This window comes from Monodon monoceros, unplaced genomic scaffold (assembly GCF_005190385.1).
Source record: "Monodon monoceros isolate NGI ecotype Baffin Bay Population unplaced genomic scaffold, NGI_Narwhal_1 Super_Scaffold_21, whole genome shotgun sequence".
In the NCBI taxonomy this organism is placed as follows: domain Eukaryota; kingdom Metazoa; phylum Chordata; class Mammalia; order Artiodactyla; family Monodontidae; genus Monodon; species Monodon monoceros.
This window is the reverse complement of record NW_021703778.1, coordinates 2649395-2669276: the sequence shown is the minus strand read 5'-3', so window position 1 is coordinate 2669276 and position 19882 is coordinate 2649395. Positions and strand designations below refer to the sequence as shown.

Genomic DNA, 19882 nt, shown 5'->3' with positions numbered 1-19882 from the left:
GGAGGTGGTTTGCTATCTCTAGGATTATCTAGCCCTGGAAGGGGTACTCTGTCCAGCCAGCCAGGCCCCTCATATGTCAAAACATCATCAAATGTAGAAAAAAAAAGAATGTAATTACTACATAGATAATATATACGTTTGTGCGTGTGTGTGTTTGCTGTATGTAGATTATACCTCAATAAAGCTGATTTGAAAGGTTTTTTTAGAAAAATAGTGAAATATAATGGGCGCATGAAATTAAACAAGGTAGGAGAATTCATCCTCAAGTACATTAAACGTTTTCAGACAATACCCAGGTTTATAAAAGAACAGAGCATCATTGAATACTTCATAGGTACAAGTTCATTCAGGCAGTTCCTTTCTTTCCCTCTCTGTGTTATGACTATTTCCTTATTACAGTAAAAGAAAGGTGGCCTTTTCACTTATATGATGTCTGGGGTTATGCAGCCTTTCTGAGGCCTTTCCTGCCATGGCGCTGAAGTATACGATGAGTGGTTCTTAGGGCTGGACAAAAAAGGCTTCAATCAGCTTCTCCTTCAACGTTTTCAGTGACAGAGTTCAGCATTTCAAATAGCAGGTAATGGAGTGGGCGTCAGAGTTGAACGTCAGTAGTCATGAGGAGCTGCTTCCTCGCATCCGGCTGAGGTTTGCTTCCTTGTCACTTGTCTCCCTTCCTGGTCTGACTACTGCCCACTGGAGTTACCTAGTGTCCCTCGAATCCTTCCTCCATATAACTTCCCTTCAAATATTTCAAGATGACTATTGCTTTCCCCTGAATTCTCTCATTTCCCAGGTTCACTCCTTTCCCAGCTTCTCTAAATCACTTTTTCCCTGTTACTTCATTCCCATTCTTTGTTTCACTGATTTTCCTTTAATTCTAATTTCCAGCAACCAACCTTCTCTCTATATTTCCATTGACTTGGTACACACTTGTACAGGTGTTCATGAGACAGAAAAATGGAGGAAAGATGGAGGGGAAGGGAGACTGAACGCAGTGGTGCAGGAGCATGTATATGAATTTAGGGACCAGACACACTTGGAGAATTGGTTCTGGCTCATCCAGGTGACCTTGAGCACGTTACTTAATTTCCTTGGGCCTCAGTTTCTTGACCGTAAAGACGAGGACAGTGCTGATTTCCTGGTGAGGATAAGATTGTGTGTGTGTGTGTGTGTGTGTGTGTGTGTGAATTACTTTGTAGGTCCAGCCCATAGCAAATACTCAGTGCAGAAGAGCTATAGTGTAGAATACAGTGGAGGGACAGGTGTCTTCTGTAGATTCACCAACTGTGGCTCTAGCCTCAAACCTAAAATCTGTGGGACAGTCCCTGTGCAATGCTTTAAAGTCCAGAGCCACGAGATCACCATAGAATCAAAACTGAAGGAAGGCCTGGGAGAAGAACAGCTTCCCAATCAATAGGTTAGTAGCGTTATCTTCATATATAAAGAAGAGCCTGTTACAAATGACCCATAGTTAGACACCCAGAGACTTTATTACCTTTTTAAATGTTTTCATGCTTCAAGTTTTTCTGACCAATTTCATTATATTATGGCACTTATCTGAATGACAGTGTTTATTCTTTAGGAAATAGTTCCCTAGAAATAATTCCCTAATACTGATCAGTTAATATTAAGTTCCCTTAATAATCTCGAGTAACATCCACACTGTAGCTCCCTGGATGGTGCCTACGCCCACACACCAGAGCACGCTCTTAAACGCATACTCACACTCTGGGTTAATGGTAAGAAGCTTATTGAGCATAGAGCAAACAATTTTCATTTATTCTGTAAGATTCTTTATCTAGATGTGTTTTTAGGAACCTTGTCAAGGCAGCATAGCAAAGACAAGGCAAGGTGTGCCTTAGGTTTCCTCAACTAGAAGATTTCCATTTCCAGCACCATCAAGTTGTCACTTCTCAAGTAACCAATTCACCTAATTTTCATTTTTAAATTTTCATTTTTAATCAACTCTGTTTAAATGTGACATATAAACTAAAATTAAAAGTAACCGTATGAGTGATTTATAAAGCATATTATATTAAGTCTTGCTATAATCGATAGTATTCACTCATTGTGTTCTTTAATTTTTGTTCCTTTCCAATAGCTTTTTCTACTTAATGTACTTTTCAGCATGTAAGTAGCAAAAGCCAGGTTATAATGATCAGAGATTCTCTAGACTGTGAAGGACACAGTGGCTGCTAAATGCTGTTTCATAGCACCTTGAGTCAAGATGCCCGTTGACTCTGCTTGTGTGATATTTGAAAAATGCTAATACATCTTACATGACTTTTTAACGCATCTTTCCTGTAGAACATGTATATAATGGCCTTTTACTTCCAGCCCAACCAGAAGGTGAGATATTGTGATTACTCAGGTGTTTTCTTTAATACGCATTAGGTGTATTTATTGCCCTTTTGTTTTTCATAATTACAGTGGAATTAAATACAGTCATGCTTTATGTGGCAGAAGAAGATAACAGACTCCATTTGAGTGAATTTTCTACTTTAAGTACCAAGATATTGGGGCTGTACAGTTGAGATTATTTTACTGGCAATCCTTATCTAATATAACATTCCAAAGCAGTTAAAATAAAAACTTGATTTTTGTTTTGCTTTTTTTCAATTGCAGAGATAGTACTTGTTCATTGGGGAAACATAGCAATATGTCCATAGCATAAGAAGGAAAGTTAAAGAGCAGTTTAATTCCTCACTCAGCGATATAGCCACTTTTAACATGTGGCAGTTTCTCCTAAGTTGGTTACAGAGTGGTACAGTAACCAACTCCTCATATAAAAATGTGTGGCGAACGTTTTTCAAATTTTTAAATATTTTAAGAAACAGTGTTTGTCATAGTTTCGTTATAAAAATATACCCTAATTGACTTGGTGCATATCTTAAACGGTGCCCTGAAGAATTTTAACAGGATAGTGAGGGTGATCATAGTGAAGATGGTAGTATAGAGCTTTGCCACGTTATCAGGATTTTCTGAGGTGGAAGGAAGCTCTAGATTAAAAGGAATGCAGAACTTTAAGGCTCAGGGTGCATCCTGCAAAAATACCCCCCAAACGCTTTGCATGCACCTCTCTGTAGACTTTTTCCAAGCATGCATTGCTTTGTCTTTTTTTATTGTTGCCATTTTTTAGGGAAAGAAATTTAAATTTTTTTTTTTTTGAAATGTACGCTTCTTTGGTTACCCGTAAGGCTGGACATTCTAATGATTTACTAGTTTGACTTATATAAGTCTGCTAGTTTTATGCAGTGCTTTCTCATTCTTAGTAATTTGTTTGTAACAGACCTGAGAGCGCAAGGACCATTTCTACCATATCCTTGCATAGTTGCACCTCAAAGACTGTTTGTTAAATGAGTAAGTGGGTGACTATATATCTATTGTCAATTTTCCATTTTTTCCCAATATTTGCCTTAATTTTTGACAGCTGTATTAAGGTGTAATTGGCATACAATAAATCACATGTATTTAAACTGCGATGCGGTATGTTTTGCTATATGTATGTAACACCCATGAAGCCGTCACCACAGTCAAGGTAGTGAATGCATTCTTCTCACTGATAGGTGGATATATGTTCGTCGTGCCCAGCTGTAGGCCCTTCCTCCCAACTCTGTGTCTTCCTGTGCTCAGGCAACTATTTATCAGCTTTTCGTTCCTACAATTTGCATTTTCTAAACATCTATGAAAATGAGGGCGTAAAATACGTACCCTTTCTTTATCTGGCTTCTTTCATACAGCATGACGTTTTCGCAGATTCATCCATATTGCAGTGTGGATCAATAATTTATTCCTTTACATTGCTGAGGGGTGTTATGTTGAATGGATATACCACAGTTTGTCTAACTGCTCACCTGTTGATGAGCACTTGGGTTGTTTCTGGTTTGGGGCTACTATCAGTAAAGCTGCTGTGAACATTCTTTGTACATATGCTTTCTTTTCTCTTGGATAAGTGGGAAGGAATTGCCTGGATCATATGATAGGTGTATCTTTAACTTATGAAGAAAACGCCAAACTATTTTTCAAAGTAATTGTACCATTTCACATTACCACCAGCAGTGTGAAAGACTTCCACTTCCTCTACGTCCTTGCCAACGCCTTGGTATAGTGTTGTTGTGTTTTTTTTTTATTTTAGCCATTCTGATAGGTGTGTGACTTTCACTTACATTTGTGGTTTTAACCTACATTTCTGTAATAACTAAGGATGTTGAGCATCTTTTTATGTCCTTGTTTGCAAGCCATATCTTTTTTGATGAAGTATCTCTTCAGATCTTTTGCCTGTTTTTTTAAATTGCATGTTTGTTTTTTTATTATTGAGTTTTGAGAGTACTTTATTCTGGATATAGTGTCTTTACATATTTATTATTTGCAATTATTTTCTTTCATTCTGCAGCTTGTCTTTTCCTTCGCTTAATAGTTTTTTAAAGAGCAGAAGGTTTTAATTTTGGAGTCCAACTTATTAGTTATTTTGTGGATTATGCTTTAGATGTCCTATCTAAGATGTATTTACATGATGAAAAGCCATAGTGTTTTAGAAGTTTTGTAGTTTTAGGTTTTACATTCAGGTGTATGTTGCCATTTGGATTTGTATGTGGTATGAGGTATATCTCAAAGTTTTGTTGTTGTTTGTGTATGGATATCCAATAGTCCAAGCACCATTTGTTGAAGTGACTATCTTTTCTCTACTGATTTCCCTCTGTACCTTCATGAAAAATCAGTTGGCCACATATGTATGGGTTTATTTCTGGACTCTCTAATAAGTCTTGAAATTAAAAGAGTATTATCCGTTTGTCTTATTGTTAAAAATGATTTTGGCTATTCTGGGTTCTTTGCATTTCCATGTGAATTTAAGAATAAGTTGGTTAATTTCTACAAAATGTCTACTGGGATTTTGATTAAGATTCCATTGAATCTATAACTCTATTTGCAGAGAATTACCATTTTAACAATATTGAGTCTTCTGACCTGTGAACATGGTATATCTCTCCATTTATTTACGTCTTTAAAAATTTCTCTCATCATTGTTTTGTAGTTTTCAGTGTTTCACATCTTTTTTTCAGATTGACCCTTATTTCATATTTTTGATGTTGTTACAAATAGCATTTTAATTTCTGATTTATTGTTTCATTTCTGATTGTTGCTAGTGTATGAAATGTAATTGATTTTTATATATTGATCTTGTATTCTTTAACCTTGTTAAACTCACTTAGTTATATTTATAGATTCCATTGAATTTTCTATGTAGATAATCACGCCATCTGCAAATACAGTTTATGTCTTGTTTTCCAGTGAAGATGCATTTTATCCATTTTCTGCTTTACTGCATTGGCTAGAACTTCCAATACAATATTGGTGAGAGTAGATATCCTTCTCTTAATTGTAAACTTAGAGGGAAAGCATTCACTTCTTCTCTATTGGCACGATGTTAGCCATAGGTTTTTTCATAGATGTCCTTTACCAAGTTGGGGAAGTTTCCTTCTATTCTTACTTTTCTAAAAGATTTTTTTTAAAGGAATGAATGTTGGATTTTGTCACATGCATTTTCTGCATCTATTGAGATGATCACATAGTTCTTCTTTTTTTATTTTGTTAATATGGTGAATTACATTGATTTTGAATGTTAAATACGTGTACATTCCTGGGATAACCCTACATGGTCAGGATGTGTTAATATTGTTGGATTTGATTTACTAACATCTTGTTTATAATTTTTGCATTTCTGTTAATGAGGGATATTGTCCGGAGATTTCTTTCCTTCCAGTGGCTTCTTGAGTGATTTTGGATTCTGGATAATGCTGGCCTCATAGAATTAGATACTTAGAATTCCCTCCTTTTCAGTTTTCTGGAAGAATTTGTGTATAATTGGTATTATTTCTTCCTTAAATATTATGTTTGTGTATAATTGGTATTAATTAATTGGTTTTATTTCTTTCTTAAATATTCAGTAGAATTCACCAAAGAAACCATTTGGGCCTAGAGTTCCTTAAGGGAAGATTTTTAACTAAACATTCAATTTCATTGAAAACATAGGGCTCACTTTTTGAGTGAGCTTTGGTAGTTTGTGTCTTTCAGGGTAACTGTTCATTTTATTTAAATTATCAAATTTATTGTCAAAATGTTGTTTGTAATGGACCCTTATGTCTTTTTTTTTTTTTTTTTGGCGGTACGCGGGTCTCTCACTGTTGTGGCCTCTCCTGTTGCGGAGCACAGGCTCCGGACGCGCAGGCTCCGGACGCGCAGGCTCAGCGGCCATGGCTCACGGGCCCAGCCGCTCCGTGGCATGTGGGATCTTCCCGGACCGGGGCACGAACCCGCGTCCCCTGCATCGGCAGGCGGACTCTCAACCACTGCGCCACCGGGGAAGCCCCCTTACGTCTTTTTAATAGTGGTAGTCTGTAGTGATGACACCTCTCATTCCTGATACTGGTCATTTGTGTCTTCTTTCTCCTGATCAGTTGAGCTAAAAGTTTATCAATTTTATATATTCTCAAAGAATCTGCTTTTGATCTAATTGATTTTATCCATTTTTCTGTTGTCCATTTCACTTATTTTTTCTCTGATCTCTTATTTCCTTTCTTCTATTTACTTTGGGTTAATTGTACTGTTTTTTTATTTTTTAAGGTGGAAACTGAGGCTTGAGACCTACCTTCTCTTCTAATATAGATGCTTTTAGTGCTCTGAATTACCCCCTGTGTACTGATTTAATGGAATCATACAAATTTTGGTATGTTATGTTTGCATTTCATTCAGTTCAAAACACACTCTAATTTTCTTTTTGATTTCTTCTTTGATCCATAGGTTATTTATAGGTGTGTGATTTAGTTAACAAATATTTGGAGATTTTCCAGATACATTTCTGTGATTTTGGCTTCTACTTTTATTCCATTGTGCTCAGAGAATATACATTATGACGTGAATCCTCTTAAGTGTATTGAGCCTTGTTTTTATGACCCAGAATATGGTGCCTTAATAAATATTTCGTGTGCACTTGAAAACAATGTGTATTCTGTTGTATTGGGTGGAATGTTCTATAAATGTCAATTAGGTAAAATTGGTTTATAGTGTCATTCAAATCTCCAGAGTCCTTAATGATTTTCTGTCTGCTTCTTTTATCGATTATTGGTTATTAATTATTCTCTATTTCTCCTTGCAGTTCTATCAGTTCTTGCTTTATGTATTTTGAAGCTCAGTTAGTAGGGACATAAACATTTAGGATTTTTATAGCCCTTTGATGAGTTGTCCTTTTATAATTATGAAATGACCTTCGTTATGCCTGGTAATATTCTTTGCTCTATAATCCGCTTTTTCTGATACTAATATAGCCACACCACCTTTCTTTTGACTAGTGCTAACATGATATATCTTTTTCCATTCTTTTACTTGTAATCTGTTTGTGTCCTTATATTTAAAGTGCCTTTCTTACAGGCAGCATGTAGTTGGGTCTTGCTTTTTTGTCCAATCCATCTTTTAATTGGGATATTTAGATCATTTATGTTTAATATGATTATTGATATGTTTAGGTTTTAATCTATCATCTTGCTTTTTGTTTTCCATTTGTTCTACCTATTCTCTGTTCTCTTTTCCTGTTTTCCCTTGAAAACTGAGTATATTTATGATTCCATTTTTTTGTTGTTGGCGTATTAGATAAAATTCTTTGTTTCGTGATTTTAGTTGTTGCTTTGGGGTGTATAATATACATGTTTAACTTATAATCTAGCTTCCAGTGATACTATACCACTTCACCTGTAGTCTAAAGAACCTTACAATAGTATACTTACATTTCTCCCCTCTCTACATTTGTCCTGAAATTCTCATACGTTTTATTTTTACATATGTTATAAACCCCACAATGCAGTGTTAATTATTTTTATTTAAACCATTATATTTTAAAGAGATTTTATTAAGAAAAAAGCCTTACATGCTTATCATGTAGTTCTGATTTCTAGTGTTGAAATCTTCCTTTCTGTATATAGATCTATATTTTAATCTAATATCATGTTCCTTCTACTTAAAGGGCATCATTTAACATTCCTGTAGTGCGGGTGGGCTTGTGATGAATTCCTTTGGCTTTTGTGTATACAAAAATGCCTTTATTTCCCCTTTATTTTTGAAAGATACTTTCTGTGAACATAGAATTCTAGATTACAGATCTTTTTTTCTTCAAGTACTTTAAAGATGCTGCTCTAATGTCTTCTTACTTGCATTGCCTCACTTTAAATCTTTCCTTTTTTCACTCGTTTTGAGCCATTTGGTCATGATATGCTTTGGTGTAGTTTCCATGTTTCTTATGCTTTAAGTTGTTTGAGCTTTTTGGATCTGTGCATAGCTTTACTCAAATTTGGAAGTTTCTGCCACTGTTTCTTAAAATAATTTTTCTGACTTTCCATCTCTCTCTTCTCCAGTTACTGATACACTAGACTGCTTAAAGTTGTCCTAGAGCCCACTGGTGATCTGTTCATTTTTCTTTTGCTCTCTTCTTCCTGAGTTTCATTTTGGGTAGTCTCTATTACTGTGCCTGCAAGTTCACTAGTATTTTCTGCCGGCATGCCTAATATGCTGATAATCCTATCCAGTGTATTTTTTTACCTTATATATTGTAGTTTACATCTCTGGAAATTTTATTTGGGTCTTTTTTTAATGTCTTTCCTGTCTAAACTTTTTGAACATACGAAATACCGTTATACATCTAATGATCTTGTCTGCTAATCCTAACATCTGTGTCAGTTCAGGGTCAGTTTTTATTATTTTCTACGCTATGGCTCATATTTCCTGCCTCTCTGTATTGCTTATACTTCTTTATTGGATGTCAGACACTCTGGCTTTTACTTTCTTGGGTGATGGATATTTTTGTCTTTCTATAAATCTTCTTGAGCCTTGTTCTAAATACACAGGTAAGACACTTGGAAACGGTTTGATCCTTTTAGGTCTTGCTTTAAGATTTGTTTTGTGAAACCAAAGAAATGTTTGATGTAGGACCAATTCTTCCCCTTTATTAAAGCAAGATTATTCTTTGTACTGTACCCAGCGTTCTGTGAATTAGGAGTTTTTTCAGTCTGACTTGTAAGAACAGACAGTATTCCTGTGAATATTTGATGGGAACCCTATTCATTGCTCTCTCTCTCTCTCTCCAGCTCTTTTCTTCATTACTCTGGGAATTTCCACCAGCTTTCTCCCTTCCTGCACTGTGGATGATAGCGTTCACCTCATTTGTTTCCTGTCTCTCAAAGATCAGTCTTTGTCACCTGAGGTCCAGTGTTCCGAAATATTGTTTCGTGTATTTTGTCTGTGTCTTGGTTGTTTCAGGAAGGAGGGCAAACCTGGTCTCTGTTGTTCAATCTTGGCTGGAAGCAGAAGTCATGCCCTTTTATTTTACCTAGTTTTCTATTTTAAAAACATTTAAAATTTTCAGTGGAAAAAGTCATCAGTCTTTACCTTAATGGCTTCTGTCTTTGGTGTCGTGCTTAGAAACACTTCCACGTTTGAAGGCTTACAAAAATATTTACTTTAATAAATAAGGACTTTAATTGTCTTATACATTCAAATAGTTTATTAATATGGAACCCCGTATTCTAGACAATTTGGAAAGTAGCTAAAATGGAAGGGGAAACACCTGTAATTATATCACCAAGAACAAGGCTAATATCCATATTAACATATTTCCTGTCTTGCATTTTTCTGTGCCTTCGTTTTTTGTATAGTTGTCATCCTCGTGTGTATGTCATTTGATGTGTGCATCCAGTACATTGTATCATCACCATTTTCCATGTTGCGACGGAATCTTCAAAATTGCATTTTAATGACTGAATTATGTTTCATCAAATGATTATATTGCAGTTATACTGCTTTACTTATATTGTTAAACATTTTAGTTATTTCTTAAGCAGAATCTATAAAACATAATTATCAGGCAGGGCATTTTTAGGGAACCTTAACTGCCCACTTGCACATTTCCCTGACCCTACAAGGGCGGAGAGGCAGATACAGGGCCCTCTCGGTGTGTCATTGCTCCCTCTCCAAGCCCACACCAGTGCATTCAGTAAAAGCCTGTCTGTATAAAAGCTAGAAGGAAAATAAAAACTTCAGTTTCCCAATAGTTCAGTCCATTCCTTATTCCTTATTACTCATATAGTTATAACTAAAAAGCTTGTAATTTATATTTTTCGTTTGTGTTAACATGGCATCTCAATTATTTTCTAATTATTATTTGTGCTTGGTGATTTTTAGGTGAATCGTTGTTCAAGTCAAAGACATCATAATGCAGAGTGCTTCATCAGTACCACCAAAAGATCAAGGTGAGATAAGCCACGCCAGGGAAACTGGTAATGCGTGTGTCATAAAGAGCTTTAACTAACGCATTTAACGTCACTGTCCTCTAACCATAAGGTGACTTATTTCCTGGAACTAAGAACCAAAAATCCAATTACATACGAAAGTTGATTTCTTTTGGTAAATGACTTGAGTGTCTGTGGATCCCTGGTTTATCAGATGACGTCCCCTTTACTGAGAGCAGCCCGTCTCATCCCACGTAAAACTCACAGACGCCAGCACCTCAGCTGGTAATTTAGTTGGCGCTAACAGATGCCAAATGAAGTTACGGAGCATTGGCTTTAACGAAGCAGAGTGACAGGTGTTCTAGTGAGAAGGCTGTATACAGTATATATATTCTGGCACACGTATGCACACACAACACGCATGTAGAGAGAGGATGTTCGCTTATACATTTTTGACCTATTTCTTCCCATATACCCATTTAACAAAAAGAAACATAAAAGAAACCGTTTCCCCTCCATATGGATTTTTAAAAAGAAAATCATGGTTTGTTTTTTGTTTAGCAAGAGCTCCTGGACCTTTCAGGAAAGCCGTTTACAGGTGGAGATAGAGTCATTTCTGAATAAAGAATAACTAAATTTTCCTCAGTATAAACGGCAAAGTCTAACCTTTAAGAGGAATTCAAGTCTTTCCCCGGCCTCTACTGATTCTCTTCCCTACAGAAGGTTTGATATGTGTGTGAGAAAAATAATGCCTTTAAATGATTCAGAACTGGGCTTCCTTAGTGGAAGGTGTAGCTGTTCGTGAAAGGAGGGCATTTGCTTTAAAGACCCCTGAACTGGAGAAAACACTCTTTGTTTGCTCTGCCAGAATGAAAGGTGGTGGCATAACTGTGAAGAGTGTGGCGTCTGTGTTTGAAAGTCATTTCTGCCCCTGCAGTGCATAACCGTGGGTACATCACTTGACCGTGACTTTCTCATCTATAAATCTGTAAAATGAAGAAAGTAAGCCCTACGCTCTAGGTGACGTGGGGATTGAAGGAGGTAATGCATGTAAATCACTCTGCACACAGCTCCCCGCGGAGCGGGCCCTTATGAGGTGACAGCGGCTCTTGCTGTCAGGGGTGGTTATTAACACGTGGGCCCTGCCCGCCTGTGGAGGCCCATGCGGGAAGATGGGCACGGCTGCCTCCTGCTGGGGATGCCTCGCCGCCTTCAAAGGCCACGCGTGATCCCGGGGCGCTCATGGGAAGTGAACGCAGAGCAGACCCGCGGCTGGCTTCTCATCCAGGCCCGTGGCCAGAGGGAGAGTAAGAGCCCTTGAGAATCGCACACGTCCTAGCCCCAGACACTAGGGCAAGAGAGCGGACGGGGGCGAGGGGCAGGGAGAGCAGGCCCTCGTTAGAAGTTAGAAGTGTGCATGCCTGTGAGCGTTTCGGTATGTGTCCCCTGGGAGATTTCTGCACTTGTAGCCGATCAGTGTCCGAGCTGGCCTGACCTCCTTCCCCTGAGCAGGCGAGGAGAGGTGTGGCTGCTTAGAAGAGGGAGTGTTGGACTGAGCGTCAGGAAAGCTGGGTCCTGTCCCGGATATAGCCCCAACCAGCTGTGGGCCGCCAGACCAGTTATTTTGCCCCTAAGCCTGGGTTTCTTACTAGCGAAGCCAGGATTCCTTGCCATTCTTTCCCAGCTCTAGCAGGTTACGAGTCAGGGTGAGTAACTAAGCAACGAGCTGCTGGGTTTCTGGCTGACACAGGGAAGTAAAGCTTGTCTCCACTCACACCTCTTGCCTACTTTGCTCTCCTCAAGGTTTGCTTTGTTTTGGTTTTGTGTCTACCTCTCTGAGCTGCTGTGTAAGCTTAGTTATTGCCTCCATTGACTTGACCAAAGTAGAAGATGCCCTCAAGCCTAGTGAGGATTCAGCAGCTCTCACAAATTCTACATCAGTCTTTCCTGGGACCAAAGGCATGTAAGCCCCAAACCCAGAATGTGACAGACAAAGAGAGATAATGACTAAAAGATCTCAATTAATCGAGGGCCTCGGTGTAATAGTCACTCTGCCTACAACTTGACATCCGTTGTTTTATTTAATGCTCACCATGTTCAATATAATCTTTATTTCTGTGGTTCAGGGAGATTAGATTTTTTTTTGTAACCAAGGTCACCAACCAGTTCAGTGACTGAGCTAAGGTTCGAACCTAGATCCATCAAAATCCATTTATAAAGAAGATCTCTAATCTATTTTTAGATCATCCCCCTTTTTCTTCTCTCATGAAACATTGTGCTTAATTAAATATATGAATGCTTAAAGCTATTTCAATCCAAAGTAAGCAGAAATTAGAATTTGTATCGTGGGGAGTTATATCAGTAAGGAAAGCTATGAGGCCTAAGAATTGCCCGGTTATTCATTAATTTACTCATTTATCTAATGCTTTCTGTGCGTCCTGGATTACTATTAACATTTTTTAACAAAGAAAAATGCCAGATTTTTAAATTATGATTTTGTTTTCATTTCTTTCATCAAATATAATCACTTATGGGACATGAGAAGTTTGCTGATCACATGTCATTCATTAATTAAATGCTGAGTGATTTATGTAGTGAACTATTGATGGCTGTCTATAAATTACAGTACATTCAAATTTCAGACTTGTAAGCACACGCGCGCGCACACAGGCGCACACACGCACATTATATACGTTAACGTATGAAATTCAGGCAGGACATCACAGCAGAGTTGTGGAGCTTAAGAAAATCCATGGCATCATATATGACACTATCTTCTAACAAAATTTCATACAGTGCAAGCAGATTTAATGATCACCAAGGCAGTACTTACCAGGAACTATGCCCGATGCTATGAGGGATCCAAAGATAAATCAGACAGAAGCCTGCGCTCTTACAAAACACAAAATCCTAGTCGAACAGCAGACATGTGTGTAATTAACCAGAATAGAGCATGACAAATGCTGTATTAGACCTGAGTGTGACGTACTTGGAGAACAGTTGGTTGAGCCAGAAGTTTGAGGCGGGTCAGGAAACACGACAGGAGGTAGCGTTTGCTCAGGGTGTGAGCACAAGTGTAGAAGTCAGTCAGGTGGGGTTTAGGGGTCACAGGATGTGGATTAAAGCTAGGAAAGAACTAGAGGAAACTAATTAGAAATTCCAGTGCCTTCTATTTAAATGTTTCCTAATTTTGGATAAAGAAATTAACATTGTAACATCACTCAGATAATTTGTAGTATATTAAAAGCTTTCCATTATAATAGTGTCATTATTATCCCTTTCTGTGTAAAAGTATTACTTATAGAGTCTCCAGAAGTTCATCAGACTTATTTTGTTACAATTTTCTATCTTCTCATGCATTCAGGATTTGGAGATAGGATTTATGGTTTTCCCATAACTTTCTTTTTTTGTTTGGTACTTTCAAACGATAAGCTAATAAAAATGTAAGGACATGTATTCTGTGTTGGAAAACAGCAAATTGTAGCAAGTGATAAACCATGTTTTGGAAAAAAAAAAAAAAGGCATGAAAACAACATGATAAGGCCAACTACAGCCGTAACTTCCACTTTAAATTTGTTGAAGGAAAGAAAACCACCACAGTGACTGAAAATGCAAAGGCATTGATTTACTTGCCAGATGAGGAAACACACAAGTGAGCAGCCTTGCCAAATGGTTCTGTTAGAGGGACAGTTTACGTTTGTTATGTGCCAGGAAGAAGTTGACTGTAGTTGTGCCAGTTAAGGATTGAAGTGAGCACCTTGGAGAGGGCAGGATGAGTGTCAAGTCCCCACACAGTTAATTAACACAAGTCCCACTGTTCATTGGTCAGAAAAGAGTCTTAGGTCCCGGGAGGGTCTGTTTTGCTGGAGCCGTTCAAACCTCTTAGATACTCGCCAGCTTCGCAATTCAGTTTTGCCATTTCCTAGGCAAGTCTGCTGTGAGTAGAAAGGTCTTAGAGGTCTTCTAACACTTTTCTCGGCTCTGTCATAACATTTGTATAGTTGCAACGCAGTTATCAAATTGTGAGTGCTGTTTTTATTCAGTGAGAGCAAGAATAGATGGCGCTGAGAAAATGGCAGATGCTTTGAGGCATCTTACTTCTTTTGAGTAAGAAGTAGTGGGTCTTAATGACCCCCTTCAGAAACACTGCAGTTAGCTAAACGCGCTCTGTACCATGCCTACTAGTTTTCAAAACCTGTGCATTATTTAACTGTGAAGCCAATAGCCATTACTGTCTTTCATGTGAATTCAGATTTGGAGCTGTGATAAAAAAGAAAAAAAAACCCTAGATTTTCTGATTCAGTGAAATACTTTAAAAATAATCATGGCGCAGCCTAAAAATATATTCGTATGTCTTAGAGACATAAAAAGCTGTACTTACCTCTTACAGAAATAAACATTTTCGGTATTAGTGAATATAGAATTTTTGAACTCAAGGAACACTTGGGGTAGGTAGTTAATAATGTTCTTTTTTTTTAAGTTTAGGAAAATGATCCTACTTATTTTAGACTCTTAGTGTCAGTTGGGTTCTTTATGTAAACTTTTTAATGAATTTTCTGTCTTTGGCGGGCTTTAAAGCATCCTGGCGTGTAGTGGTTTCTCAAATACATATTAAAATTTGTTAAAAGTGCTTTAAACTCTCAAACACTTTTAAAAAAATCATATTACTCAGGTGCTATGAAAAGAGTTTAATCTTTGTTTTTTTATGAAACACCAAGCTGAAGTTGTCAAGTCTATGTGTTCACTTAACAAATATTTATTGCCACATTCTGTAAAGTCACCACAAACACTGAATTAGCTAATACTGCACCATGGCTCCTACGGGAAATGCAGGGTTAGGTTTCCTGTGAGCCTTTGGTCATTTTCATCAGCTATCAACACAAACCCTGGCTTTATGTGTGTTTCTGTTTAAAGACACCTCACTGAATGTATCTTGTTGATTCCTTGACATTAATTGGCCTCACAGATGCAGCATTATAACTCATGCCTGAACAAAGCTTGTCAAACACATGTATTTTTTTCCATGAGGCACATCAGACTCTTCTAATGCTTAGGAACACTGCACAGCGTATCAGCACTATGCTCGAGGGCTGTTTTAAACAGTGAAATCACTAACAAAAAGGAAAAAAAGTTTTTTAAATGTGGCGCTAAATAGACTGCAGAAAGGACACTCGTTTACAGTATGGGAGCTGAAACAAGGCAGAGCATCAACTACTGCTAGGAACATGACACACACTTTTTGCCTGTGCATGTCTACACATGACCACGGCAGTGCCACCAGTGTGGATTTGGGGGTTGCAAGTAAACTTTAGCAAGCAGGTGAATGCACAAATACAGAATCTGCAAGTGAGGCTCAACCATGTATGAATGCACTTTGTAAACTCGTAGAGCGCAATATAAATCTCAGAGTCAGTTACAGAATAAAAGTTCTTTCGGAACGCAGATATAATAACTTTGTGTAAGGTTGATATGATCGGTGTCAAGTTAATCAGGTAATAAGTATATTATTTGAAAGTGACCACAAGTTCTTAGCTCAGTAAAGCTACAAAGACGACTCTTGCTGTGAACTCTGGCTCCTCAGTGCTCACATTTAATACACAGTAGCAAGGAGAAGCACTGTGACTTGATGCTTTGCACTTAGTGGTTAAGGTGGCGTTGTGACCTCATTAAAGGCGCGGAGGGGCATTCCCTATGTTTTACCAAAATATTATGTTTCTGAATATGTGACATTCACATGGAAACATTTTGATCTTAACGAGCGGTGTAAGTGCTGTTCTTGGGCTTTTGGTACCATTTTATGTTGCAGACCAAGTACAAATTGACATTTTCAAGCTGGTTTTGGTTAACTCCTTAACGTTGGAAATTGGAACTTTCCAATGTAATAACCTGCTGTATTAGTATGTTATGCTGTTGACAGAAGTACAAATGGAAAACACACACATACCTACAGAAATTTCCTTGTAGAACAAAATGGAAATGACTTGGGTGGCCTAAACCTTATCAGGTAGACCTCGTATTGGGAGTTATTCTCCTATTTGAGATAAAATACTAGAGTCTGGAATATTCTTTTTAGTAAATTCAGTTTATGAGTATCTCTGTTGTTTGAAATAGCCCGATTTCCACTGCTTAAAAAGCAGGCTACTCACCGGATCATCTCCTCTGGCCTGTATCAGTGTCACTGTAGCCACTCGGCAGCAGAGTCTCTCAGAAACTCCAATTAACCATGTAAATGTATTTCATAGCATCACATCTCACTTTGTCAGAACCCCTGCTGCCTTCCTATCATTAACATAAATGCAGGTGCAAACAGCATTTATGTACTTTGATAGGAAGCCGTTGGAGACATCTCACCGTGGGACCCAACATTTTCAGATTGTATACATCTGTTCAGATAATGTACGCGGCCCCAGCAACATGAGCACAGGGATGGGAGCATCTGCCCCCAAGACCATTTGCCGTATAGCAGGTGCTCACGTCTTTATTTATGCAGATACTTGGTGTGATAAGCTGAGTGGGGATGAAGGAAAGCATTTCGACAGCGGTATTCAGATGTTATGCAAGCCAGAAGTACAGGCTAGGCATTTTATGTTTGTAAAAGTCTACTACTAATAGGAATGGAAATTTGTAAGTCTAGTCATGCTTTGAATGAACATCTTGTCTTTAAATTAATTGGCACCAGAACCCTAAAAACATTTACAGAAATTCCAATGTCCAACTTATATTAGAAACAGCAACTTATTATTTTGGTTTTGATAAAGCAACTTTAAATGATTTTGAATGCATTTTGCTGAAAGTTCTGAAAGGAAAACAGTGCTCTGTTTTTTTCAAAGATTCTAATACTACTAAGAGAATCTTGTGATGATATTTCTTAAAATTGGAGAAAAATGCAAATGTCATTAGTTTAAATATGTTATAAGATGTTCTGTGAATATAAATTGAGTAAAATAAATTTCAAAGCATTACCATTTATAATATTTTTGTCAAAAAATTTTTTTATTTAAGCTGTATTCTAACATTTCCAACTAGTGATATTTAATTATAATTTATATTTTTATTAGGATAAATTACCTTTAAACACTTCATTTTCACAACTCTGTCTCATGGATCTGCCGTATTATAGTCTCACAAGGGAAGAGCGTGAAGGAAACAAAAACTTATCAACCAAAAGCAAGACATTTCCAGGTTTTATTTTCTATTCTTATTCACATACACACACAAAAAATCAGAATCTTGAAAGAGCTTGAACTAGATTTCATGTAGTCGGCAGTTCTCAAACATTTTAGTTTCAGGCCCCTTTACGCTCGTAAAAACTATTGAGGACTCAAAGAATATTTTTTTATGTCAGTAGTGTCAAATGGGATTTACCATATTTGAGATTATAAACTGAAAAAATATGTATTTGTGAATTCATTTTAAAATAACAGTAATCTCACTACAGCTTAACATAAATAACATATTTTGTGTAATTGGCTATATTTTCCAAAGCAAAAAAATTTAGTGAGAAGACTAGCATTGATTTATGTTTTTTGCAAATCTTTAAAGTCTGGCTTCACTGAAAATGGTAGGAGTCTCCTATCTGGTCCTGCATTCAGTATGTTGTGATATATTGTTTATGTTGAAGTATTTGAAGAAAATCCAGCTTTACAGTAACTGGAAAGGGAGGGAGTATTTTAATAGCCTTTTCAGATAATTGTGGATAATTTTCTTTGCTACTACACCAAAATGTGTCAGATAACTATACCTGAGTTTAAACGAGTCAGGTAACAGCTTAAAGTTTAGTTGTAATGTGAAATTTGAAACCATGTCAGTGTACTTCTCGTGTTCTGTTACATTTAGGTCCATCGTGCAATGTGTATTAGAAAACAGTTCACTGAGTTACGCAGATCTTCTATATATGTCATTTCATACAATATTTTAAAAATCATATTTGTTAGAATAACCAGCAGTCTTACCTGGAAAATCACTAAGTATAGGGAAGCTTCAGTCTCCTGGTGATGGATTCAAGTTTTCCAAAATTCTAATGCTGCTCGAAAGAATGATTTTTATCATTGGCCATGGATACTGCCATGTATGCCATGTATGCCTTGTAATGACAAGGCTCGTTCATTCACTTCTGAGAAAATGTCTGCTAGGTACCCAGGTCTGAATATGTTCTCTCAACATATGTCTATCAGATGTTCTTTCAAGTCAAGATGGTTATTCCATGGAGAGCAGCTAGTTCAGCTTCAGACCATCACATGAGCACTGTTCCTCGTGGCCACCGTCATGCCTCAATGAGCAGCAGAAGTGCTCTGGGGGGGGATGAACTGTGTCATCGTACAGAATTTTTAAAAGGCCCGTAAGGATCAAGGTTTAAGAAAACTGAAATTTTATCCTGCTTTTTTGTTCTACTGAGGGAGTATGGTGGCAAAGGATATGGCTGCTTGGACAGCTTGCTGTCACTGCCTGAGTTCACTTTTACCCAATTACGTCCTTTGCTCCATCAATGCAACACGTGCAGAGGCCAACAGGGTAGAAAAGGCAAGTGACATCTCATTACGAGTATGAAAAGAGAGTGTGAGGACCCTCCCCAGGTTGGCAGACCATACTTTGAGAAACCGTGCTCTAGTCTAATCCTCCCTTGGTAAAAAGAGAAACTTAAGGCCAGGAAAGATTATGATCTCGTGCAGGCTCACTCCAGTAGTAAGTGAAAGAACCAAAGCCAGGCCTCTGTTCTCTTTCTTGCATGTAATGCAACTCGTCTTGTTTACCCCGAGGAGCTTCCCCCTCACCACCCAAAAAAGGAAAATTCTCCGATGCTCTGTCAAGGTGACTAAAGGGGCAGGACTTACCACATGAGGAATTTAGAAATTCTTTCAGCGTTTTCAGACTTTTTCATTCAGTCCTAATGTTCTTCATTGACCTCAGTTTTGGAAGCAAGTGCAATAGGATTTGAAAAAAATCTGGGAAATTTATCTTATAACTGAAATTATAAAAGACCTTAGTAATGATTTTTTTCCTTTCATTTTTGCTAATCATAAAAAACCTCTTGAAGTCGGTACCTAAAAGTGTTATTAAATTGATTGTGTAATTGATGCTTTTAAAAAGTTACATTTTGACATAAGCCTAGAGGGTTTGTTCATCAGAAGCTCTGTAAAAGGCCACAGAGTTTGGGATTAAAATATACACACTACTATATATAAAACCAACAAGGACCTACTGTATAGCACAGGGAACTCTACTCAATAACCTATAACAACTATAACGGAAAAGAATCTAAAAGAGAATAGATATACATGTATACATATAACTGAATCACTTTGCTGTACACCTGAAACTAACACAACATTGTAAATGAACTGTATTTCAATAAAAAAAATTTAAAAAAAGAAGAAGAGGAAGGCCACCACGGAAGAAGCCTGGCTTTTAAGCACTAGGGCACTGTGAAGGGACTCCCTCTGTGTTAATTTCCTTAAAATCTTAAATTTCCTGTAAGTCTCCAGTAGCCATGCTGTAGACTCCTGTAAAAGGAAGCGTGCGCTCTCTCCTGAGGGTTACACTCTGATTGGAAAAGGTTAGTCAAAAGGATCTTCATTTTCCCAGAGTCGAGATGGATGGTGTGGCACTCATAG

General features: G+C 37.5%; 1 protein-coding gene across 11 annotated transcripts in view; it reads left to right on the top strand.

Moving 5' to 3' along the window:
- The window catches only part of ZNF438 (zinc finger protein 438), a 186463-nt gene that overhangs the window by 134269 nt on the left and 32312 nt on the right, over positions 1-19882 (top strand). For 10 of the 11 annotated variants that reach the window (XR_003795774.1, XM_029236706.1, XM_029236709.1 and 7 more), the window contains one exon: positions 10225-10292. Coding sequence is in view for 10 of the 11 variants with exons in the window: in XM_029236706.1 (XP_029092539.1) it covers positions 10256-10292 (37 nt within the window). In the remaining variant the exon portion in view is untranslated. Of the gene's footprint in view, positions 1-6626; positions 6725-10224; positions 10293-19882 lie in introns of those variants that run through there. The other variant, XM_029236715.1, reaches the window with a different exon arrangement.